General features: G+C 34.9%; 1 protein-coding gene across 3 annotated transcripts; it reads left to right on the plus strand.

Moving 5' to 3' along the window:
- The first annotated feature begins 691 nt into the window (after positions 1–691).
- Positions 692–27222, plus strand: PNISR (PNN interacting serine and arginine rich protein). Of its 3 annotated transcripts, none has more exons than XM_039853026.1 (13): positions 692–847; positions 7298–7377; positions 8834–8952; positions 10646–10834; positions 12177–12400; positions 13854–14025; positions 15091–15281; positions 19816–19953; positions 21103–21202; positions 21931–21984; positions 23045–23215; positions 24253–25339; positions 25581–27222. In XM_039853026.1, exons 3-13 carry the CDS (start codon positions 8865–8867, stop codon positions 25609–25611), a joined length of 2445 nt encoding a protein of 814 aa, XP_039708960.1. In that variant the 5' UTR covers positions 692–847; positions 7298–7377; positions 8834–8864; the 3' UTR covers positions 25612–27222. The 3 variants fall into 3 exon arrangements, with proteins under 3 accessions (XP_039708960.1, XP_039708959.1, XP_039708961.1); XM_039853025.1 differs by having other exon boundaries at positions 8838–8952; positions 25581–27220; XM_039853027.1 differs by lacking the exons at positions 13854–14025; positions 15091–15281; positions 19816–19953; ... (3 more) ...; positions 24253–25339; positions 25581–27222 and having other exon boundaries at positions 11282–12314.
- Positions 27223–27302: the final 80 nt, after the last annotated feature.

The raw sequence follows: 27302 nt of genomic DNA on the forward strand, positions 1-27302 counted from the left end.
AGCAGCAAGACGGAAACCGGACTTCCCCGCCACTTTTCCCTAAAAGTCAGGGGGAAAAGAATATGGGGACTAGCTGGGTGAGATTCGGCCGAGCAAGCGTCCCCAGAAGGGGGCGCGATGTTTTGAGGTTAACAAAGAGTGACCGCTGCGGGGTCAGCTAAGGTCTCCGCCATCGCTACCATCTATACTGGCCACTTCGCTAACGTCCGATCTCTTTGAGGCGCAGCCCTAGGCTGCGCTCTGTGAGACCGAAGCCTGGAGGAGTCCGGAAATTTGCACTGGACTGTGGCCTACCTGAAATACGGCGGCTTGCGCATCGAGCAATCCTCCAGTTGGTTCTGTTTGACCCTGGTGCCCCTCCGTAGTCTGAAAGCGCCGCAAACTCAGACCCCATTCCCGAAGCGAAAGTTTACTTAGGGGAGAACATACCTCCCCTTCAAGGAGGGTCACGTTGCTAATAGAAAGAAGTTCAGGGGACTCTGGAACCAATAATTAAACTCTCAGCTTTCTGCCCCATTAAGGATAAAAATGAGTTGGGCATGGTGCTGGCTACAAGAGGTAATATACAGGAACGTTAAGACACTTCCACGGTGTTTACAGACTGGAGGTGATTTTGCCCATAACAAAAATGGCGTAGAACCATGCTAACCGGCTGCCGTCATGTGCTCAAAGACCAGGATGCGGGAACTTTATGGCTTCAAATGACAAGTGGATGTTATTGTTTTTACTTCCGGGTGAGAGTAATCGGGCGCCATCTTGTCTTGTTCGTGAAGAAGTAGAAGCATCGAAAGGGTTGGAGAGGCATTAGAGGAACGGTGGCAACAACGGTGTTCCGGAACCAGAGTGGGTAAGTGGTGGAGAACAATTACGCACGGGGACTTGCGGGGCCATTACAACCTTCTTGGTTTTTGTGGCGAAGGTAGCATAACTTAAACCCGTAGGCTGCGTACGCTGCTTGGCGCGACTGCTGGACCCTCATCCCCTAAAAGCGGCGGCGTCCGCCTTAGTGACCCAGAGGAGTCCTCTCGGTGAAAAGGAAATGTTCTCATTACAGAGCGTGCTCACGACTCTTTTACATCTAAATAGAAGAGTTTGCTCTCAGATGAGAAGGGACTGATTGTCGAGCTCCTGACCGGCCGTTAAGCACTGCGCGTGCGCAGTGGGAACCCCCGTATGGGGAGGGGAGTGCAGGGGAGCGGAGGAGGCGGAGGGCCGGGACCTGGACCTTATGCGCCGTGCCCCTCTGACTACGCAGGCGCAGCGAAGGGCAAATGCCTTCTGTTAACTACGATTGGGTTCCATAGTTTGTATCTTTCTTGTGTTTTTATCCAGTAATGGGCATTATGTGTTAAGCTTCATGAGGGAAAGAGGTAGTATCCAGTATTCAGTTGTATTATCCTGTGGTGGGTATTATTATTGTCATTCCGACATCATGGGCACTCGACAAATTTTGATTGTTAGTGGAAGAGCAAAGTAAATTGGAAATTACTGATTTGAGTGCAGCAAGGCAAAACCAATAAAAACAAACCAGAATAGTATAAAGATTCACATCCAGGACTGTTTTATAAAGTGTCCTGGGAAAATAACAGTAAATCAGTTCTTTTAAGATGTTCTTGAGGCTCTAATTTATTTATTTTACTAATAGGCTTTGTTTTTTTAGAACAGTTTTTGATTTACAGAAAAATTGAGCAGATAGTACAGAATTTCCACCTCCAAAGCCCCATTGCGCGCACACGCACATACAGCTTCTCTTGTTAATATACATTAGTATGGTACATTTCTTACACATTTAGTGGACTAGTATTGACACATTATAAACGAAAGTCCATGTTTATTCATGTTTCTTAAGTTTTAACCCAACAACCTTTTTGTCCCAGCATCCTATTTAGGATACTGTATTACATTTAGTTGTCATGTACCCTTAGTCTTCTCTTGATCATTACTATTTCTCAGGCTTTCCTTGTTTTTGATGACTGCCAAAGGCTGAATTGTGCCCCTCTAAAATTCATATTTTGAAGTCCTAACTTCAGTACCTCAGAATGTGATTGTATTTGGAAATAGGGTCTTTTAAGAAGTAAAATGAGGTCACTAGGATAGGCCCTAATCCATCATGACTGGTGTCCTCATGAGAAGATTAGGGCACATGGGGAAGACCATGTAAAGACATAGGGTGGAGACAACCATCTATAAATCAGAGAGAGGCTTCAGAATGAAACTAACCTTGCTGACGGAACTTCTAGCCTCCAGAACTATGAGGAAATAAATTTCTGTTATTTAAGCTACCTACTCTGTGGTACTTTGTTATGGCAGGCCTACCGAACTAATATAGCAACCTTGACAGTTTTGAAGTGTACTGGTCTGGTATATTGTAGGATGCCCTGATATTGAAATTTGATGTTTCTCACATGATAAGACTGGTATTAGGAGTTTTGGGGATGGAGGTCACAAAGACATCCTATCAAGGGTATAGACTATAAAAGTGACTTATCACATTGATACTGACCTCGGTCACCTGCTTGAGGTAGTGTTGTCAAATTTCTCCACTGTAAAGTTACTCTCCCGTATCCGTCCTTCCTTTCTATTCTATACTCATTAGTTGGATGTCCCTTTGCACAGTTCATATTTAAGGAGTGGAGCGTTACACTCGCCATCCTTCAGAGTGGAGTATCTACATAATTAATTTGGAATTCTTCTGCTTGGGAGATTTGTCTCTTCCCTCCTATTTGTATCAGTCCATACTGATACAAATTTTTATATCATAATTTGTGTTGTAATCCAAATACCATTTTAATTTGGCGCTCAAATTTTTTCAGCTTTGGACTTCAGGGGCTCTTTCAGTTTTCTATTGTGCCCTTTTGACATGTCCCCATTTTTTTTAAGCACTTTCTTACTTCCTAGTACTTACTACAAGATGCTCCAGGCTCATTTTTGAATGCTCCAGTCCTAAGAATCAGCTGTTTCTGTAAGGATTCCTGATTCCTTTTATCATAGAATGGTATTAGAACCAAGATACATGGACTTGTTTTTACTTTAGGCTCTCTCTTTGATTTATTTTTCAATTATCACTTTTCTTGATATCTAACCAAACTCTCCAGTTCTCCAGTATTTTCTTGAGCTACAAGCTGCAAAGTATTTCAGTATTTATCAAAATGCATGTCACATCAAGTAGCAAAAATTTTACCACATTTCTAATGACTACAGGATTAACATTTACTGGTACCATTTCCACCTAACCCAAATTGAACAAATGATTTTTTTTTTTTTTTTTTTTTTTTACTTTGAGATCAGTCAACTAATGTGTAGTACTGAATGACAGGAGAGAAGAGGATTATTGCATTTTGTGGTTTCTAAACTGTTGATGTGAGAAACATTTGACCATATGCATCAAAGGATAGGTGAGCTTTTATAGCTCTTTGATTTTGAAATTGATGCTCAAGGGCTTTAAAACATACACATTTTTATTCTTGATTCATCTTGTCACACAGTCCATGAGATGACTTGCAAATATTAATGATTGTCATTGAAACAAATATTTTTAAGAACTCAAAGCAGTGTTCTAATATAGAGTCATCTAAGGAATGCATGAGATGAATGATGGTCACTTCTGGTTGTATTAGTTTTTTAGAGATGCTGTAACAAATTATCACAAACAACTGGCCTAGAAAACCAGAAATTTATTCTTTCACAGTTCTCTAGGCTAGAAGTCTGAAATAAAGGTTTCGGCAGGGCCATCCCAGTTTGCACAGGCTTGCTTTCTTTTTCTGCCTCTTACTCTCTCTGGTCTAGTGGAGGATCCTTCCTTAACTCTTCCCTAGCTTCTCTGGGTGGTTCCCAGCAATCCTTGGCTTTCCATGGCTGAAGACACATCTGTCCTGTCTCTGCTTCTGTGGTCACATGGCATTCTCCATCTATGTATCTGTGTCTTTTTATAAGGACACCAATCTTGTTGGATTAGGACCCGTCTTAATCCAGTATGACTTCATTTTAGCTTGACTACATCTGCAAAGACCCTGTCTCCAAATAAGGTCACATGCACAATTTATGGAGGTAGGGATGGGACTTCAATGTATCTTCTAGGGGGACACAATTAAATTCATAATAGTGGTCATAGTCATAAGTTACATTTCTACAGGCACGTGTGATAACTTGGACAATCCGATGCAAACCATGGTTATCGATCTTTCTGTTTTTCCCAAATTCCAGTTGTTTCCAAGTAAATAGCAATTAATGAAACCTCATAAAGGGAAAGTCTTGCAGCCTGTCTCATCAATAATAAAATTCTTCCACACTTGAGAAGTTAAGCCTAAGAATCTTTAAAATTAAGGCTTAAGGAAGAACAAATAAATTAGAATTGATTTTTGATATTATAAAATCAGAGCAGCAGTATTAGAATGTTGTTTTCATTGTTGAATATCAATATATTTACTTGATGATTACTTTCAGTGAATGAGTAAAATATTTCAACATATAATATAGGCAAAGCACGTGGAAAATTTAGTTATAAGACATTTCCTCGGCCCTCAAGAAGATTCTTGTTTGAGCCAAGGCAAAAACACATTTAAATTCAATATAAGTCCCTCTTTAACAAGTATTCTCCATCATCTTTAGCTTATTATTGAAATTTTCAAACAGTACGAAAGTAGAGTGTATTGAACGTTGATGTACTTATCACCTATCTTTAACAGTTTTTATTTTCCAAATCATTATTAAACCAATATGCTAAGTCATTTTTAATGGTAGAGGGTTATGTTTATTATTCCATTAAACAATAATAAAATTAAAAGATAATTTTTTTATTATTTCCAGGTGTGTCTTCATATTTTTTGTTTTTCAGATTTTGCATTTGTTACATTTGTTAGTAAAGAAGATTTTATGGTGAAGATGAAGAAAGAAAGAGTAGGGCTTCTAAATCCTTGCCACCAAATCACTTATAGTTTTATTCTTGAATTAAGAAATAATTAAACCTTTTATGAAATATTGTACTAGGTGCCGAAACGTAAATAAAATTTGTATTAAATATTTTAGTATATCAAGTCTTTCTTTAAAACCTGTCCCTTAACAAAACTCAGCATAAATTTAAATTTTGTTTTCATGACCACAGGTATCTTTTTTGGACTAGATAAAGAAATTTACTTCAAATCCTTCATAAGCAAATGAGACAGATCAGATAATTTGTTCAAAGTCTCATAGTTATATGACTTGTAATTTTTTATTGCCTATACCAGTCATTATGGACTGTGCTGATCAGCTTGCTTTGATTCTTCATATCTTAAAAAATTTATAAATTTATTTCTAAAAATACACACTCGTATAAAATAATTCAAACAATATTTTTAAAAATCACAATTCCCTGATCCGTTTTCACTCCCCAGAGCTTAGCAGTTTTAAGAGTTTTATGTAATTTAGAAGTTTTCTATACAAAATTGCATTCTTAAAAAGAAAGAACTTGAAGTGGCATCATGCTGTATCACGTTTTTTTTTTTTCCACTTAATAATACAATTTGTACATCAACATATGTCAGCATATAAGTGTCTACTTTATTCTTTTAGTCTAGCTGAATAGGAGTCCACTGTATGGTTCACTCTTATCTCACCTGTTTAATTGAGTATCACTAAAAGATGTTCACTGTTAAAAACGTGGTGCAGATTTTTGAATTATCCTCACCAATAGTTTAAGTCTTTGAAGTAAAATTGCTGGGTCACAGATTCGATAAGAACTATAATGCTAAATTAAATTGTCTTCCCAAAAGACGTTAACTATTTCATGTTTAACCAACATCCTCATTCAACACTCATACTCTGTAGTCAAATCGAGCTTTTCAACTGCAAATTCCTTGAAGCATTTTACTAAATAGCTTCTAACTTCTTACTTCCTTGATTGTTACTGTTATCTTTGATGCGTTTTTATTCTGCTCTACTGCTCACAGTTTCACATCTCTTTCTATATTTTTCTCAGCCTAAGTATATGAAACACTTGTATTTGAATAGTAGCCTCCATAAAAACTTTTGGTGGAAAATGCTTTGGAAAACAGTAAAAGTAGAAGTGATTGGTTTTAACAAATGGCTACAAGTAATGCAAGTAAAACTTCCTTGTGCATAGAAAAACTTTGAAGTTTTTTTCTTTTTTATAAATAATAAAAGTTTCAACTCATGATATTGTGAGTAATAGGGACAGGAAGATTTTTCCCAAAGACAAAATGAAATCTGGATAAGTCTTAGATCATTTTTAGAGAAGAAAATGGGATTGAGTAGAAATGGGTTGGCTTGATCAACCTTTCCCCCATTCAGTTGTGAACTTGAGGAGTGCTGTCAAAAATGATACTGAGACAGTCTTAGTGGTGATATTTAGCACTATTTATTGAAGCTTCCTGTGCCGAGTTTTTGTGTTTGTCATTTAATCCTCACAATAACACTATGAGGTAGAAACTTATGTCCTCTTTTTTGCAGATGAGAAAACCAGGGATTAGAGAGTAGTTTATTTGCCCACATTCACACAGGTACTGAGTGGTATATGTAGGTAGGCATCGTGAACCTGAGCTGGTGCTAGATGACAGGTAATGATCAGAAAACTTAAAGTGCTAGTTAAGAGGCCTACATTGTATGAGTTTAAACTTGTGACAGAAAAATCTATGCATTGAACTCTGATATGCCATTAGAGCTTTGGAAAATGCACCAAGTTGTGCTTACGCCAAATTTTTGGTTCTTGTGAATATAGGTCAGTAGCTTCCTTATCATTAACCTTTGAAAGTAAACAGAAAGGAGCTACAAGACTATTTATTTGTTTGATGTTTAGTGACTGCTCTGTGCAGAAGTGCTGTTCCTGTACCTTATGGAAGATAAAAAGATAGAGTTGTTTTTCTATCAAGACAAAAGCTGTCATTCTAATGGGAAGAAAATGAAACTGAGGGAAACTGTTCTCACTTTGCTATTACTAAATTAATACATTTTATTACCTTATTTGTACCATATAATGAGACCTTTTCAAATGTTTGCTTCTTTTTTCTCAGCATATATTGCAATCCCTAAATTGTTTGACATTGTTTCATATTGTTAATTGCTTTTTCGAGTAAATAAAGACATTCTAAAGAAAAGTCAAAAAGCTTTGCCTTCTCATTTCTGATATACCTGTTCCCCTTCACTTTTTAATGGTAAATACATTGTCATTATAAAGTTAAGGGAAGCAAAAGTTTCACAGTAATTCGAAGACGATCACACTTTCATGTTATGTCTCTAGAATTTTTTATTCTAATAACTTTATAATCTAAGAGGAAACTTGTACTCTTTTTTTTCCCCCCAGGGCATAAGTAATCTTGCTGCTATGCTTCCAAGCTGTAATCTGAATCAACCTAAATTTTAAACAGAAGGTGAACCTCTGAGGTCAGTCAAAATAGCAGTTGGTATTTCTCCTGGGTATTTCCTCTTTGTTTGTTTGTTTATTACTTTTTTAGTTAAAGTTGTAAGTGAGGTTACTTTTCTAGGGCTGTAATGAGTTATTTAGCTTTTAAAGGGCTTTAAAGGTATACTTGGAAAAGAGAGGGGAAAAGGAGGAGAGGAAAGAAAATATGATGGAAAGATTGGAAAAAGAAGTATATTTAGCTTGGAATTGATGCCCAGTTCAGTTGTTGGTCTCAGCTATAGTGCTATTTAAATATGGGGCCTATTTTGTCATATTCTAATGCAATTATAATAGAGTACGTTAGTGTAACTAGATGCACTTATAAGTAAATCAAGGTAACAAAGGAATGCATCTTCCCTAATTTACAGTGTTCTCCATATGAGAGGTCAAGATCTGCCATTGATAGAATTATGTAACAATCTGAAAAAGCTGAAAAGACTAGGGTTGCAAACTGTTTAAGAGCCTGACTTGTAATAGCCAGTTGTCCCATTTGAGTTGTTATCTTTTACTTCCTTATTATCTGGCTTTCCTATTTTTGGTGATCCTATGATACTAAGGCTTTTGTCTTGTTTTTAGAGGAAAGGTTCATCTAGAAGGATTTATTTAGTAAACATTTAGTTAATGCCTGCTTTATGCTAAGCCTTGGGGTACAAAAATGAAGAAACATATACTCCTTACCATGTGTGTCATTGGGGTTGTATATCAGTGTTGGATAAAGTACAAAGATATTAGACTTGTAGGAATTTAAAACTTTTTATTATTAGAGTTTTCAAACTAGTTTATAGAAAAGTAGACTAGTGTGATGACCCTTCGCCCTGCCACCCTCCCCATACCCATGACCTGGGGACGTAAATATCTCATGGGGAGACAGACACCTAATGATCTGTAGAGGTGGTATTTTGACAACCTTTGAATTTGTGATTTTTCATTAATTTTTCTTCTAAGATTGTCTGAGTCAGTTGTTTTATTAGGTTTGGCATTATGGCAGTTTTCTAAGTCTATACTACCTTCATTCATTAGCTGTAATTATTTGTAGGGAACAGTTTTCCTTTATAAGCTAGAGCTATTTGATTACCCTCTTCAAGGAGTCTTGGTTTGGGGAGATTAAATCACTTTTTTTCTTATAGTTTTCAAAATAATTATATTTCCACAGATTTATATTGGGAAAAATTAGATTTTCCCCCTTTTTGAGCTTAATTGATTTGAGCTAAATTGATTTGAGCTATGTTTACCAGCAAACTCTGACACCAGCGTTAACATTAAATTTTCTACTCTTGGCTTGCCAACCTAAAAATTCCAGTTGCCTCTGGCAACCTATTGACCAGAATTTTAGAGCTCTGATCACATAAATGTATCCTCATATAATAATTTCTGTGTGAGCTTCTAAAATTAAAGAACTCTGATTCTCATTTTTAAACTATGTTTATTTTGTTGAAGATAGAAAATCAATTAAAATTTTAAAGTCAAGATGTGGGATCAAGGAGGACAGCCTTGGCAGCAATGGCCCTTGAACCAACAACAGTGGATGCAGTCATTCCAGCACCAGCAGGATCCAAGTAAGGAAAGAAATTGAATTTGGAAGGTGGGGGAGGAGAGATATATAGAGAGATGAGTGGGAGATATGTGATGGGATTAAGAGAGATGGAATTGGGATTGGTTTATTGAATCATTTTATGGTTGCCATTTAATGTTTTCTCATAAATAATTTGCCATAACACACATATCAGGGAATGGATTTCCCTTTGGAAGACTTCCTCAAAGAGTAGAAAGCATTATGAAGATTTTACATTTTTAAAACCGATTTAGTTCCTGTTTTTCTAAGAGTGGAAAGTCTTTCTAAAATGTGTTAAGCAAAGCATTTTTCTGTTAAGTCTAAATTCTGTGTAAATCATAGTCAACTGATGGTATGCTAAATCTTTTTTTTTTTTTTAATGGAATATTTCAAGCATATACAGAGGTAGAAAAGAGTATAGTGAGCCCCATTTATTACTTAGCTTTAACAGTTTTTGACTCATGACCAATTTTGTTTCATTGATATGACTCCTACTGCCCTACCTTTATTGGGCAGTAGGAGTCATATTTATTTATCTGATCTTATTTCTTTCTTTAATAGCTATGTAACATTTTATTATAGGACTGTACTGTAATTTAATCAATCCACGTTTGGATGGTTGATTATAGCTTTTACTTTTTAAGATAATTACCATAATTTTGTATGTCATTATTCACAAATCCAATTATTATTTTTTTGGGAAAAAAAATTGAAGAACTAGGTTTGTTAGGTCACAATTGCACATTTGAAGTTTTAGATACACATTGCCAAATTTAATCCATGTAGATAATGCCAATTTATGTTTCCACCAAAATGTATGGGATTACCTTTATAATCTTTACTAAAATGAGATGTGAAAAACTCTTATTTTTAGTTTGTTTCCTTTATTAATAATATTTGATCTTACAATGTTAAGTGTAGATATTTGAGAAGGAAAGGAAGACTTCTTAAGCTAGTGGGGACAATGCATTTTGAGTAAAAGATGGCTATTAAGTTGTTAAATGTATTTTGATTAGAGAAGGGCACCTTACCTAAAGAACAGTAACTATGAGAAACAGAGATAAATAGCTGTACTCATCTGAGGTCTGTAGGACCCAGTGTAGGCTAGGACCTGTTTGAGGAAGAAATAAATGAGTGTTAAAAGAAAAGAGGAATAAGACTTTTTTGAAACTCAGCAAACTAAAGTTCAGGGGATAAATTTCTTATGAATTAATATTAGAAATTGGTTAAGAGTGTTTTTGTGGAGTCCTTTTCTGAAAGTCTTAAGTAAGTTATTTTGTAGCCTGAATATGAGTTATTTTCTAAGTGTCCTTTCAACCATAGCATTCTGTAATGTATAAAATCTCTAATAAGGAATAACTGAGATGCTTGTTTTGCATCGAAGCACTATTCTTTTTTTCCCCGCTCTTGAATCTCCTTCCCCCCACCCCCACTTCCATCCTTGACCTATTGATGTTGCCATTTCCCTTTTTTAAGAGCTAGATCTCTGAAGGCAGGGCGTCTCCCCCTACATGCTTGCGGTGTGCACCTGGGACCTGGCGCAGCCGGGGTATGGTCCGTGGCTCCATCTGGGGTGTGGACCTTCTGTGTGTAAAGCAGACGTGCTAACTACTACACTGTGGAGCCACCCCCAGAAGCACTATTCTTTTAGCTTCTACATTCTGAATGCTAATTTCTGCTATGTTGAATTATGTTAGGCCAGATTGACTGGGCTGCATTGGCTCAAGCTTGGATTGCCCAAAGAGAAGCTTCAGGACAACAAAACATGGTAGAACAACCACCAGGAATGATGCCAAATGGACAAGATATGTCTGCAATGGAATCTGGTCCAAACAATCATGGGAATTTTCAAGGGGATTCAAACTTTAACAGAATGTGGCAACCAGGTTTGTTGTTTATGTTTTCCAAATTTTAGGACTGTTTTTAAAATAAAAGGGTTAAAATTGCTTAATTTGCTTAGTCTCAAGACTTCTTGAAATTAATGCTTAAAGAATAGATGGTTTCAATTAGATTTGACCCTGAAATTTTATGGTTAAAAATTATTCTGAACTCAGTCTGCTAGCATTGTGATGCTTGGTTTGATTCTTCTCTTAGTTCTTTATTCCTAGGCTGACAGGGGCTGGGAACACTGGAAACCTCACTTGGTATCTAGGAAAGAGAGCATTCTATGGTCTCTCTGTTGCATCCTCTGGCCTTTTCAGAAGCAGCACTGGCAGAGCAAAACATGTCTAGTCCCTAAAAAAAAAATTGTGTCACTATGTGACAAATTAGTCTGTCAAATATATCCTGCCCCTGCCATCCACCCATATTTACTTCCCTTTTTTTTTTTTCAGATAGTGAAGATCTTCCATGAGTTTTTATGTTTTGTTTGTTTGCTTTTTTATTTCACAGTATGCTTTAGATTCCTTGATGCTAGTTCAGTTTTCCATGACTTTTAAGCTATTATTTTTAATTAATAGTCACTTCAGTTTATTTATAGAGGAATCTTACATTTGAATGTGCTAATGGTGAAGTCATAGCTCTCTTTTCCTATTAATACTTATTTTTCTTTCTCAACGTTATAGTGAAAAACTCAAGACAGTAATCTTCTAACATCACTTTTAAAAGGATAACAAATATTCTAATATTTGATACTCTGAGGTAGTTCATTTATAGTTTTCTTGAACCTATGCCAAATTTCCCTAAGTTTGAAAATGTTTTGGTTCCCAAGTTCAAGTTTATAAATGGCTAACCTTGGCATCTCCTCTACCCCAACTTTACTGGTTTTCTTTCTGACCCTCGCAAGTGGTTTATCTCTGCTTCAATTTCCTCTCCTGAAACTGGCAAAAATAATACCTGATTTCCCCCACCTCACAGGGATGTTGTGAGGATAAATGTGTTCATGGAAGAAAGAAATTATATAAAATCCCTAGGAATTATTTTTGTGTTGTTATTGAACAGGAATAGAAAAATTCAACAACAAAATTGCCTTGGATTTTGTTACATTTATTAAAATAATTTTGGGTAATTGCTGTCCATTTAGGATATGAATTGAGGAGTTAGATCATTTGAATGATTTATTAGGTTAATTCATTGCTTATTTTTAAGATGTACAAAAGGAATTCGACCAAGAAGTCAAATTTTTAAATCTGTTTCTTTACTGAAAAATCTAGCTTTCTTGAGAGCTTTAAAATTTGTGTTGTTGTTATAACCCCCTGTTGAATGTTTTTATGCCTAAATCCTGAATAGAATGGGGAATGCATCAGCAACCCCCACACCCCCCTCCAGATCAGCCATGGATGCCACCAACACCAGGCCCAATGGACATTGTTCCTCCTTCCGAAGACAGCAACAGTCAGGACAGTGGGGAATTTGCCCCTGACAACAGGCATATATTTAACCAGAACAATCACAACTTTGGTGGACCACCCGATAATTTTGCAGTGGGCCCAGTGAACCAGTTTGACTATCAGGTGAAAGATATTTTGTTGCTTTAATATTGTAGATGTGCACGTAATCCATTCTTTGGAAGTTTGTCTCATCAGGAGTACCTGAGATACGTGTTTCACTTTTCAGTTTTGTACAGATAAGCGCATATTTTGTCTCAGAAAAGTTATCAAAGTTTTGAGTATTTTGATTTCTATTTTCTGGTTTTTGATTTGCTTAAGAAAATGGTATAAAGGAACATTAGAGGGAAATTTGGATAAAATGAAAAAATGTATAAGTGCAATAGTTATATAATGTTTTGTTTTCTCATTTATAATTTTTAAATGGCATATTTAAATGTTAAATAAAGCTTAGTAAATCTACAGTAGTTGAATACATTATTTATCAATACTAGATTATGGTTAAGACATGAAGAACATAGATCATCTTCCTAAATGCAATTTCTTTTACTATGTAAAATTATGTTTTTTTTCTAGTGTTGTCATTTTTTTTCCATTCTGACATGACATGTTTGTTAATAGAATTGTACATAATTTCCTTTGTAGCATCTAATTCATTCCTAGGGACATAGAACTCTATGGGGAATAGTGTCATTATGTGGGGCTGTATTTTCTCAAACCACTGTGCCAGGATCCACCCTTAAATTATAGTGCTAGGTATCATTTTGAAATAACTAATTGCAGTTGTTACCTTATAAACTGAGATATCATAATTTAGAAGTTTGATAAAACTCATACATTATTTTACAATTATGGATAATGGACATGAATGTAAATAGTATTCACCTTGAAACAATAATCTTCATACATTTTCAGATACTTGTTGTATACTCATACTTGTACAGATGTGACAGTTTTTGTTTGGTTTTGGTTTTGATGAAATGTAGTGGCAGGAAGCTTCTACTTATACCGTATTTGCCTGGTAGATCCCCTTGCTAACCAGACAAAGAGCTCTGTTGTCAACTGGCTTAGAAAGCCTCTGAAAATGGTAAACTAGCAAAAAATATTTAATGATTCAGTAACTTTTATCTTTGCTTAAAATAGATATTTCTTGCATGATTATAGAAACAATTTAAATTCACAGAAGTAGGAAGTTGAAATTGATTAAAAACTTTTCCTGTATATCCTACTTATAGAAAAATTGACATTTATTTGATTTTTTTGGGGGGGGTAGTGGAAAGATTAGTTTATAAAGGATTAATAATGAAAAAGTTCATATATATCATTTTCTGTGCTTGAAAATAGTGTATCAGCTGGATTTTAGACGGCTCTTTGCATTTATGTAGGTAGAAAATCTTTATTTTTCTTAAAAGTAAGCCTAGGTTCTTGGGGCTTCAGAAATATCGGTGGATATTAGAACCATGGAATTCTTGGATTTGCTGCACACATGGATTTCTACTGTCCCAGTTCATAACACACGTGTGTCCCAGAGTGTATACTGTATTAATGTGAAGAAAAATAAACTGCAATACTCTTTCAGCATGGGGCTGCTTTTGGTCCACCGCAAGGTGGATTTCATCCTCCTTATTGGCAACCAGGACCTCCAGGACCTCCAGCACCTCCCCAGAATCGAAGAGAAAGGCCATCGTCATTCAGGGATCGGCAGCGTTCACCTATTGCACTTCCTGTGAAGCAGGAGCCTCCACAAATTGGTAGCTATTAAAGTTTATTATTAAAGTGAACCAGGATTGGCATGATTTCTTGATCATATTAAAAGGATGTCTTATTTTCTTAAATTGTCCTAATACCTCTGGTATATTTGGAATTGATACTTGAAGACCCTAATATTTTATAGTCAAAATTTCAAGAAGATAGTTGTCTAAAATATTGAAAGTTTTGAATAATTTTCTTTAAAATAGATCTTTACCTTAAACAGATTTTGTGATGAAAAGTAAATTTATCATGGTCATAGCATCTTGATATTTTCTTCAGTGTTGACAGTTTGATACATTATGCCAATATATGTGCGTTTCTCCCTTTTAAAACCACCTAGTTCTTTGTCTCTAGTCTCTTTTCACTCTTAGTTCATCCAGTACACTGCTGCTAGATTAATTTTCCTTTTTTTACTTCGCGTTCCATAAGTGTTTTGGCAGAAAATTTTAATTTTTAAATAACATTAGAACTAACTTATTTCCTATGATGTTATATTTTTATCACCAGTAGCCATTTTAGGAAAATTACGACTTCTGTTTTAACGTATAGACTCATACTTGTTCAAAGAATTCTCCATGTGAAAATGGACTTGTGCTTTTTTTGACTCTCTTCTGTCTTCATGTTTTAGGAAGCAGTGTAGTAGTATAAGTTTGGCTGTGAAGTACCCCACGTCACTACTCACTGGCTTTGTAACCTTGAGCACATCTCTTAATTTCTTTGAGCCTCAGTTTCCTCACTTGCAAAAGAGATCAAGTAATAGTAGTGATCTTTGGGGTCTTTTAGGATTAAGCGAGATGGTGGTTTCATGTATTCTCATAGTGCCTTGGCACGCTGTAAGCGTTAATACAATGTTCATCACTGCTGTAAAAAGTGATTTTAAAGAAAAGCATGTTTAATAGGTTGTTTTTATTATCAATCTTGTTTAAGAATGGTAGTATTTGTTACAAGCACTCAAATAGTGCCAACATTCTTTTTTTTTTTTTTTAATTTACTCATGAAGTTTGTAGGAATTAAAAAACTCATGCGTTTATGACTTACAAATATTTTTTCCCCATGTGAAACAGATGCAGTAAAACGCAGGACTCTTCCAGCTTGGATTCGGGAAGGTCTTGAAAAAATGGAACGTGAAAAACAGAAGAAGTTGGAGAAAGAAAGAATGGAACAGCAACGATCACAATTGTCCAAAAAAGAAAAGAAGGCCACAGAAGATGCTGAAGGAGGTGATGGTCCTCGTTTACCTCAGAGAAGTAAATTTGTAAGTAGAATCCCCTGACATGAAACTTTAATATCAATGTGAAAAAGTTATCAAAATAAATTGGTATTTTAGCCTATAGAAAAGTATTAATGTTCCTGAGATTACTTTTAGTAAGTATTTTAGGGATTATGTTTTTATGTATCATTAAGGGTAGAATAAGGAGAAAGGGGCTAAATTTATAAAACATTTTATTCTGGAGAGAAATTATTCATTGGGATGCTAGATAGGTCTTACCTTGACAAACATTTATATTCTTTAGTTGTGATACAGCTAATTCCCTATTGGTGGATTATAAAACAAAACTAAGTTAAAACGGCAACAGAGAAATAAATCTGCCCTTCTTGAATATTTAAATATATACCAATACCAGAGGATATGATAATTTTCATAGTTTTCGACTTGAATACTGAATGTAACAAAGTTTAAATATTTAAATCTTCAGTTTAATGGCATGAATGGCTTAGGAATTTTTTTATTTAGCAAAAATGTGCTCCTAGCTGGTGCAGCAGCCAAAGCACTGGCTGGTATGCAACTCAGGAAATAAGTCTAATTTCTGAGGCCATTTTCTGCTTCATAAATAAGTCTCAAGGACGGCAAGATAACTAGATTTGAATAGACATTGGTTTTGCTTAAATTCTTAAATAGACATTGGTTTTGCTTAAATTGTGTAGATACCATAAATTACTTTTATTTTCCATGCCAAAGATGTGTTTTTCTTCTGGAATTTATGACAATAAATTACAGACTACCACTATTAAAGTTTACCTTAAGAAAATTTATTTTTCATCTTTAAATATCAAAAAAATTGTTTGGAGACCCAGGTGATTCCCTGAGATTCTGCTTCTCCCAACTTGTGGGCCCACCCAAGCTGCCTCCAGTGTTTTTTTCCAGTGTTTTTTTGTCTTGGCTTACGCTATATACTTTCCTAAAAATCTCTCAAAGGCTCACAAAACCCAGAGACCCAGCATCTGACCTCAGCGTGCCCTATACTTTTGGCTGAGCACCCCAAGCCTGGCACTAGCAGCTGCCAGCCTCAATTACTGACTTGGCCTCTCAGGGCATCTTTAAGCCCAGTATGGGTGGCAGCCATCTGCAGATTGCTTGGTGATGCTTAACAGATGTCCCCGGAAGTGCACAGACTACAGCTGAACTTGGCCTGCAGCTGGGCCCCTCCCAGGAGACACTTGGGCGGGCACACCCTGGTGGCCTGCTTCAACTGGTACTGGAGCTAGAGCAGCACCCAGGGCTGCATCTGAAGAGGACAAACCCGATGGACAGACTGGGCAGGCACCAGAGTCCTACTAAAGTGAATCCTGCTCCATAGGGTTAGCCCCTCACTGGCCAGTCCTCACAACCAATCAGCACAAGGGTCAATCCCTCCCATCAACATGCAAACAGCAACCAAGGCTAAACTGCAACAGGAGGGCATCCACAACCCAAACGAGACAGACCTTTAGCACCTGGCTCAGGTGACCAAGAAAGACTGCACCACTGGGCCCTATAGGACACATACTATATAAAGCCATTCTAGTAAGACCAGGATACTTAGGAGCCCCACCTAATATAGAGAAACAAAGAGGAAGGCAGCTAAAATGAGGAGACAAAGAAACATGTCCCACTTTAAAGAACAGAACAAAGCTCCAGAAAAGGAACTAAACAAAATGGAGACAAGCAATCTATCAGATGCAGAGTTTAAAACACTGGTTATAAAGATGCTAGTTTAAAACACTGGTTATAAAGATGCTCAATGAACTTAGCGAAAGAGTAGATGCACTCAGTGAAAACTTTAACGAAGAGATAGAAAACTTAAAAATGGAGGTGGAAAACAAAATGGAACCATTCAGAAATGAAGAAAATAATATCTGAGATGAAGAGTACATTAGAGCAGTGGTCTCCAACCTTTTTGGCACCACGGGCCGGTGCTTCTATGATAATCTAAGATGATGATCTGAGGTGGAGCTGAGGTGGTCGGTGATGCTAGTGCAGGGGAGTGGCTGCAAATACAGATGAAGTTTTGTCTGCTGTACACCTCCAGCTGCGTGGCCCAGTTCCTAAGGTGCCACAGACCGGTACCATTCTGCAACCCATAGGTTGGGGACCCTGACATTAGAGGGAATCAACAGAGTAGATGAAGTGGAGGATTGAATTAGTGATTTAGAGGATAGGGTAGCGGAGGACACCCATTCAGAACAGCAACAAGAAAAAGGAATCCAAAAAAACAAGGATAGTTTTAGGGGCCTCTGGGACAACATCAAGAGTAACAACATTCACGTCATAGGGGTACCATAAGGAGAAGGCAGAGAGCAAAAAAATGAAAACTTGTTTGAATAATGATGGGAAATTTCCTAGCTTGGCAGAGGAAATAGACATACAAACCCAAGAAGTACAGAGAGTCCCAAACAAGATGAACCTAAAGAGGCCCACACCAAGATACATGATAATTAAAATGCCAAAGGTTAAAGACAAGGAGAGAATCTAAAAAGCAGCAAGAGAAAAGCAATTAGTTACCTACAGGGGAACTTAAATAAGACTGTCAGCTGATTTCTTAACAAACTACAGGCCAGAAGGGATTGGCATGAAATACTCAAAGTGATGACAAGCAAGGACCTACAACCAAGATTACCTAGCAAAGCTATCATTTAGAATCAAACAGATGAGAGCTTCCCAGACAAGAAAAAGCTAGAAGAATTTATCACCACCAAGCCAGTATTATAGGAAATGTTGGAGGGACTTCTTTAAGAAGAAGAAAATATGTATCAAAAATATGAATAATAAAATGGCAGTAACTACATATCTAGAAACAATTGCTTCAAATGTAAGTGGGTTAAATGCTCCAATGAAAAGATAGGGTTGCTGAATGGATTAAAAAAACAAGACTCTTACATATGCTGCCTACAAGAGACTCACTTCAGATCAAAAGACACACACAGACTGAAAGTAAAGGGATGGTAAAAGATATTTCATGAAAATGGAAAGGAGAAAAAATTCTGGGGTAGCAATACTTTTATCAGACAAAATAGACTTTAAAACAAAGGATATAACAGACAAAGAATGACCCAGTTATCCCACTTCTGGGTATTTATCTGAAAAAACCCAAAATACTGCTTTGAAAGGGACATGTGAAACCATATGTTCATTGCAGCATTATTTACAATACCCAAGATACAGAGGCAACCTGGGTGTCTATCAGTAGATGAATATGGGTAAGGAGGCGGTGGTACACATGTACAATAGAATATTATTCATAAAAATAAGTAAAAGAATAAAATCTTTACATCTGTAACAACATGGATGGACCTAGAGGGTATTGTGCTGAGTAGAGTAAATCATATAAAGACTCATGCCATATGATTTCACTTATAGACTCTAAAGAACAAAATAAATTTTAAAAAACCTCATAGATACAGAGAACATTTGGGGGGTTAACAAATGGGAAGGAGATTATGGGGTAGTTCAAAAGGGGGAAGGGATTAAGAAGTACAAATTACTAGTTACAAAATAATTATGGGGATTTAAAATATATAAGGAATATAGTCAGTAATATTGTAATAACTATGTACAATGTCAGATGGGTACTAGATTTATTGGAATGGTTACTTAGTAAGTTCTATAAATATCTAATTATGTCATAACACCTGAAACTGATATACTATTATATGCCAACTATATTTGAAAAATAAAAAATATTTTTAAAAATTGCTTTGAGATCCTTCCCCGCCTCCTCCTCCTTCTCCCCCTCCTCTTCCTCCTTCCCCTTCCTCCCCAAATACCTTGGACTTTTGTTACGTGAATTCTTCTGGTTCAGATGGTCTTTCTGTAATAGTATTTAGGTAAACACCTTTTCTTTTACTTAGTAGGTTTGCTAAGAAAGACTACAGAACATTTCTTTGCTTTAGTAGAGTCTCCTTTTTAAGGTATACTGAATACTGAAACCTAACAGCCATACAGAGACAAACTGTTGACGTTTCTTCCATCTGAAATAGATTTCATTTTTTTAATCGATCTGTTAAGTAGCTAAAAAGAAGCAAATTTCACTAAGTTTCAGGGCCAGCTGAGATCTGGAAACTGACTACAGGTTTTTCATTTTAAGTCACGGGATTTTAGGTATATAGCTTAAATATACAGCTGCAAAAATAACACTAAATAATGTGACTGTGGTCCATTTATCCAGAGTTCTACAAGCCACTCATTTTAATCATCATATATAATGGATATTAATTAAATTAGTCTCTGGACATACATTTTTGGTTATTTATAAAATAAGGTCAAAATTTACTAAGAAACAAAGGGAATTGAAAAATAATTAAAATAATTGATTCACATAAGCCATTTTGTAATCTTAACATTTCCTCTCAGGTAACACTTTAAATCAACAAATGAAATCTGTAGTATGAAAATATATTTTAGAGAGAAATTTCATATTTATATATGTTTCATAGACTTTTTAATTTGGGATTTTAAAATAGAATATGTAAGATAATGATTTTACATTGTAAGCATGAATTTGGACTACCCATACTGTTATTTTTTTTAGGATAGTGATGAGGAAGATGAAGACACTGAAAATGCTGAGGCTGCAAGCAGTGGAAAAGTCACCAGAAGTCCATCTCCAGTTCCTCAGGAAGAGCAAAGTGAACCAGAGATGACTGAAGAAGAGAAAGAGTACCAAATGGTAAAATGTTAAATTCCTTTTTAATTAAAAAAATTTTTGAGGTATAATTGACATACATTATATTACAGGATTTATTTTGTTTATGATTTTTTGAACTATTGGTTGGCTATCTTAAACATTTAATGTGCGAACTCATGAACCATTTGTAAAATGTATATTAATATATAGATTTGCTGGGCAATAATGTCTACAAAATCCAGGTAACACTTGCAATACAAAACTATAGCTTATAAAGCAGTTATTAAACACATTTCCTAATATGAATGTTGTAATTAAATGTTTTACTGTATGAGACCCCAGAGAACATGTCTTGATCTATTATTTTCTAAAGTATGGTTTTGAATATTGGGAAAGATTCAAAGACTTCATAGAAAAAGAAATTCAGGAAGTACTAGGTAGAACATAGGTAAACATTTCTTCATTGCAAAAGACTTCATATCTGTAATGTGTATTGTCATTTTCTGAGACTGGGAGTATAATATGCAGCAGTTCTCATATTGAAAGACCAGTGATCCTTGAAATGTGTTTAGAAGATGTCGATTCAGTATAGTCTCATTTTAATACTGGAATCTGGAGCCCAGAGAGGCTAAGACTCTAATAGTCAACATTTGAAACAGTTGGTAGCCAAACCAGCACTAAAATTCAGTTCTATTTAAATCCATTGTACTCTCTATTACAGCAATCAAGGAGAAAAAGGACTTCCTCTCACAGAATGGGATAATTGCCTTTTCCTATTTGCCTTGATTTTTTTCCCCTCAGATTTTACCTTGAGCTGAGTGAGGGTTGATTAAGTTCCTAACTGACTTAAGAAACTAGTGCTGCTTACTAATAATATTATTAAATGAAAGGGATACACTGTTCACCTTAAAACACCTATGGAAATTTTTATTAACAGGGACTTTTAAATATGTTTTGTCTCTAGAGTAAGGATTCAGTGTCTCTAAAAATAAGTTCACTTTTTTTAATCCATATGATTTTGAAATTTTTTAATGTTCTAATATTTTAGAATAGTTTTCAAGATACTCTATTCCTGATCTGATCTCATCTCTAAATGCTTTCTAAAATTACTTTGCATTTTAATTCTTTTGAAAATGTCAAACTGTGTTAGTAACTATAGTAATTAAATTGGAAATAATGTATACTCCTTAGATGTTGCTGACAAAAATGCTTCTGACTGAAATTCTGCTGGATGTCACAGATGAAGAAATTTATTATGTAGCCAAAGATGCACACCGGAAAGCAACGAAAGGTATATCGTGGATGTTCTTGGTTTTGTTTTTATGGGGGTGTTTTGATTTTGGTGGCTGTTTTGGACTTTTTTTTGTTATCCTTGTTGTATTACTAGCAGCTACTTGAATATTCTCTCTTGCATGTTTTAACTCTTTGGGAAAGGTTAGATTTGTAGACACCATAATACAACTATACAAATATTTTTGTTTTATCCAACCAACCTGAGCACAATGCTATTGTTCTATAAAATTTATCGTAAAAATTTTTTGATGTTCAATTTATTTCGCCTGATTTTTTTATAGATACCATGGTATTGGTGTATGACTTCTAATGCAGTTTAGTTTGACTAATGAATTGAATTATGAACCTTCAGAGTTTTCACAGTTTACCACTTAATAATTCTTACATAAACAAGTGATTCTCCCACCCAGCTCCCATATTTTTAGTAACACTTTAAATATATATATTGAAAGCAAAATTTAAATTATGGGCCATGCCTCAAAAATAGAAATTCTGATATACTGTGAACACTTTTCCTCATTATAAACAAGTTTCAACTCACATCAGAATTATACTTTCAAGGCCAGACATGCTACTGGTTTAAAATGAATGTTATGTTTTTAATGTTTCTTCTCTCCCCAAAAAGCAGCAATAGTAGTAGATTTAACAATACCATAGACTCTCATGACTATGAAATCGTGGCTATTTGTGTTAACATGTTGTTCCTGTTGTTGATGTGATACAAAGCTCCTGCAAAACAGCTGGCACAGTCCAGTGCACTGGCTTCCCTCACTGGACTCGGTAAGTGTTTTCCTTATTTATGAGAGGGCCTTAAAGGGAAATATCACACTTACCTTGTCTCTCTACATGTTCTGTTTTGAAACTGTACTATTCCTTCTCAGTTTATAAAACCTAGGCCTTAGGGTTATATCAGTCTCGAAAAGATTTGCCTATTTTTTTTGACTAAAGCATTCACAGTGGCATTATTATAAATATGGTGATGAATTCATAGTTTATTGGGGCAAGTTGTAATAGTTATAATTTAGCCGTGATAGTATATAAGCTCACTTTCAGAATTATTACATATATGCCTTAGAGAAGAACCTATCCACTAATGCTTTTAAGGGCCTTTATTTAGATTGTGTTACAGCAAGTCAAGTTTACCATACAGGAAAGGGTTTATCTTATCATATTATAATAGTAGTGATGTGTTCATAATTTGCTTTTTGCATGATATATTATCAAGTGTATAAAAGCTTGAATTTGCTTTTTCCACATCTTTATTTCAAGTTAATCTTTGTGAGGATCAACAAATGGATAGAACCAAATGCCCATGTGATTTTGTTTAGATCACTTCAGGGTGGGGAGTAGTTTTAGCGCCATCTATTTCTGCATGAGTCAGAATTACAGTGTTCTAATTATTTTAGGGAAAAAATACTGAGCACACTACCTGGGATTTCTAAGCTTTAAACAACAAAAAAGTTAATTTAGAAGTATTTTCAGGATCATTATAAATTTTTAAGGTAGTTGAATTTATTATGCTCTAGTGAGGCTTTGGTTACTTCCCTAATAAATGGTGTTATTGGTTAGCGTGGACATTAAAACAAAACCATTATTGCAATTCCTTTGTGGTGAGAAATATATCAAATATTCCAGAAAGAATAAGATACTAAAAATCAGTTATCATGAGAGTTCTACGAACTTCATAAGCATTGGAACTCATACTTCTCCCCACCCCGAATAAGCATATTCTTCCAAGAAAATACAATGAAAAAGAATTGAGCTTTCTTCTCAGACCTTAAAAAATTTTTAGTGCATAGAAGAATTTTGCCATATGATAGACTGGGCTTTATGCACACAGGTGGACTGGGTGGTTACGGATCAGGAGACAGTGAAGATGAGAGGAGCGACAGAGGCTCTGAGTCATCTGACACTGATGATGAAGAATTACGGCACCGAATCCGGCAAAAACAGGAAGCTTTTTGGAGAAAAGAAAAAGAACAGCAGCTGTTACATGATAAACAGATGGAAGGTATCTTTTTTGAACTCAATTTTTGTCCAGTTTTGTTTGTATTTATTTTCATTTTTCAACTAACCTAAACTATGAAAGGGTAAAATTAAAGCTAGATTATAAATAACATGTAATATATCTGAAACTGAGGTTTTTGGCTCATTTGTGGTTCGTATCAAATGTAAAATCAAAATTAATGGTAGTATTTAAAATATATAGTTTGTAAATGGTAAATTTTTGTTCTGTTTCGGGAGACATTAATTCCAGTAGCTATAAGTTAGCTATTTCAGTGTATTTATATTTTTTTGTTAAAGTTCTTAAAATGAAAAGAAAATTTTTGAAACAGGAAATATATTTATGAAACTACTGAAAAGTAATTTGTAGCTTGGATATTTAATTTGTAGCTATGATAGTTAAGGATAAGAGGACTTTTTAGAAGTATTTTGTATAAAATACTGTACATAAATATAATTCTTAACAATTTCATAATGATGCTAGGAATAATGAAAGAATGTTTATCTAGAATTTCTTCTTTGAAAAATCTCATTTGGACTATTTGAAAAGTAATTATTAAGAGTTAGCAGCCAAAAATTCCCCACAAGTTACATATTTACTTTTAAGTTGCCTTATTAGATAAAAGGGAAATTTTTCTTTCTTGTTTCACATGTACCTCTACACTTTGATATATTCTATGGCTGTATTGTCTGAGAGGGTAGCTGACTATATGTAGCTGTTGAGCATTTGAAATGTAGTTAATCCAGATTGAGATGTGCGATAGGTATAAAATATACACTAGACTTTAAAGACTTGATAAGAAAAAAAGAAATAGTCTTAAATTGATTACATGTTGAAATGATTATATTTTTTATATAATGGGTTAGTAGAATATTAAAGTTAATTCTACCTGTTTCTTTTTACTTTTTTAATGTAGCCACTAGAAAATTTGGCATTGCTTATGTGGCTTGCTCTATTGTTATAGTCTGATAGCTTGAAATTGGGTAGAATGAGTTTTTCATTGCATACTTAACTTTTATTATTTTTATCTTTTTATATTTCAGAAGAAAAGCAACAAGCTGAGAGGGTTACAAAAGAGATGAATGAATTTATCCATAAAGAGCAAAATAGTATATCACTGCTAGAAGCAAGAGAAGCAGACGGTGATATGGTTAATGAAAAGAAAAGAACTCCAAATGAAACTACGTCAGTCTTAGAACCAAAAAAAGAGCATAAAGAAAAAGAGAAACAAGGAAGGAGTAGATCAGGAAGTTCTAGTAGTGGTAGTTCCAGTAGCAATAGCAGAACTAGTAGTAGTAGTAGTACTGTCTCTAGCTCTTCATACAGTTCTAGCTCAGGTAGTAGTCGCACATCTTCTCGATCTTCTTCTCCTAAAAGGAAAAAGAGACATAGTAGGAGTAGATCTCCAACAATTAAAGCTAGACGTAGTAGGAGTAGAAGTTACTCTCGCAGAATTAAAATAGATAGCAATAGGGCTAGATTAAAGATTAGAGATAGGAGGAGATCTAATAGAAATAGTATTGAAAGAGAAAGACGAAGAAATCGTAGTCCTTCCCGAGAGAGACGTAGAAGTAGAAGTCGTTCAAGGGATAGGCGAACCAATCGGCCCAGTCGCAGTAGGAGTCGAGATAGGCGTAAAATTGATGATCAACGCGGAAATCTTAGTGGGAGCAGTCATAAACATAAAGGTGAGGCTAAAGAACAAGAGAGGAAACAAGAGAGGAGTCGAAGCATAGATAAAGATAGGAAAAAGAAAGACAAAGAAAGGGAGCGTGAACAGGATAAAAGAAAAGAGAAACAAAAAAGGGAAGAAAAAGATTTTAAGTTCAGTGGTCAGGATGACAGGTTAAAAAGAAAACGAGAAAGTGAAAGAACATTCTCTAGGAGTGGTTCTATATCTGTTAAAATCATCAGACATGATTCTAGACAGGATAGTAAGAAAAGTACTACCAAAGATAGTAAAAAACATTCAGGCTCTGATTCTAGTGGAAGGAGCAGTTCTGAATCTCCAGGAAGTAGCAAAGAAAAGAAGGCTAAGAAGCCTAAACATAGTCGATCGCGATCCATGGAGAAATCTCAAAGGTCTGGTAAGAAGGCAAGCCGCAAACACAAGTCTAAGTCCCGATCAAGGTAGTATACTTTTTAAAGTATTTTGTCTGATTTTTTAAAAAATTTGACTGAATTTATTCAAAGTTGAAAGTGTCCTTTCTCTCTCTCTCTTTAATAAAGTCAATTTGGTACTTGATAAATGATCATAGTCTTAAGTAATTATAGAAATCCTATATTATATTTTTTATTTAAAAATTGCAAATTCTTCAGTTTAAAATACATTTTTATTTTTAAATTTTGTCTTTTCCCTTTTTTTTTTCAGATCAACAACCCCTCCCCGTCGTAAACGCTGAGGAATGATGTGGCAAGAATGCCATGATGTTTAAAAAATTCCATGAGTTTTAAGGGCTTGTCTCATTATAGAGGCACATTGTGGCTGTGTAGGTGAAACCAGAAACTTTTTTTTTAATCTGTAAATAGGTGTACTTTTTCCAAATGCTGCTCTGAGTTACTTAATAGGATTTCTTTGTATTTTTTTTTTCCAAAAAAAATAGTGCATAATAAGACTATAAACATGCCATTCTCTTTCAGCTGTAATGTTCTTAACATTATTCTTGAATGTACTGTGATGTCAATAAAGCTTTTAGTTCATTTTTGTTAACCTCTTGCACCTTAATTTTGATTTTACTCTAAGGAACGTACTTTTATAAAAAGGCAGCTGGAATTTTGTATAACAAGTTTTAAAGGTACTTCCTCTTATCTCCCCCAAAGAAAATGGTTTTATCTCAATAGTTTGTCAAAGTTTGTAAATTGTACCCATGGATTTTTGTCAAATTCCAACTTTAAGGGTGTGGAAGAGGGCCAGAAACAGACCTTTCGTTTGGAAGCATTTGACAGTTTTCTAAACTTTTCTCCCTAATTTAGGGATTTCCAAGTAATATATTTTCTGTGTGTATAAAGTATGGTTCACTCCTGTAAAATGAAATTGCTGAAATCAATCAAGTCAGTGCACCATTAGAGTTATTTATAAGGAATAATTGTTTGACACTAACAGTCAAGTCTGGAACTATATTCTGCAGTTACTCACTTGTTTTAGAAACATTTTAAATACTTTCAGGTTATTATAGAAATAAAACTCAATTCAATATATTTATTTATATTTTTAAAGTATAATATGATCTCAGCTCAGTGGAGGAATGCTATATTATGCAGGTTTGTGTCAGTTTCATAACATTGAAATGATCTGGTTTTGTAGTTCCTTAAAATTATGCTCAGTGAATGATCTAGCATTTTAAAGCAGTCATAACTTATGAGTAAAATGAGGCTTTACAGGCATCTGAATGTTCCTCTGGGTTTGTTTTTATGTGATTTTTCACTTATGCCACAATCGTCAGATAAATCTCTGAAAACAAATGCTTTTAAATTTTAATTTAAAAAGAAATGAGCAGGTACGGATCAAGGAAAGTTTTAAAGTATGCCTTTTTACCAGCAATAGTTCATTTTAAATTAAGCCAGATCTTTGCCAAGATCAGTGTTTCCTCAAAACAAAGGTAGAAATAGATTTGTATAGTGTGTTCTCGTACCTCTACATAGGTTCTTAAATAATTTTGAGCAGTTATGCATTTATCTAGAGGAAATAAATCAACTGTGAATAAATGCATGTTTACCAAAATGGTTGTTTTACAGTTCATTTAGTTCTGATATTTATAGAGTTGACATTTCACAGAATAACTTTTAAATAGTTTGGAATTCTATATAGTTTAGACATCAGTCATATCTGGAGACAGAAGGAAAGTGTGCAATATTTTTTTTGTAGGTGAGCTAACATGGTATACCTAATTGCAGAATTAATTATCCAATCAATTTGTAATAGATAAGTTGTATAACATTTTCATATCTTAAAATGTTTTTTAGATCAATCTTAAGTGAAATAATATTTTCAAAATAAAATTCTACAGAAAAGTTCTGTTGGCTATGATATGCACATTTTTGGGGAAGATATGAATTTGAGCCAAAAAGTAGACAGTTTTGTTTACTCTGCCAT

This window comes from Pteropus medius, unplaced genomic scaffold, assembly GCF_902729225.1.
Source record: "Pteropus medius unplaced genomic scaffold, Ma_sr-lr_union100, whole genome shotgun sequence".
Classification (NCBI taxonomy): domain Eukaryota; kingdom Metazoa; phylum Chordata; class Mammalia; order Chiroptera; family Pteropodidae; genus Pteropus; species Pteropus medius.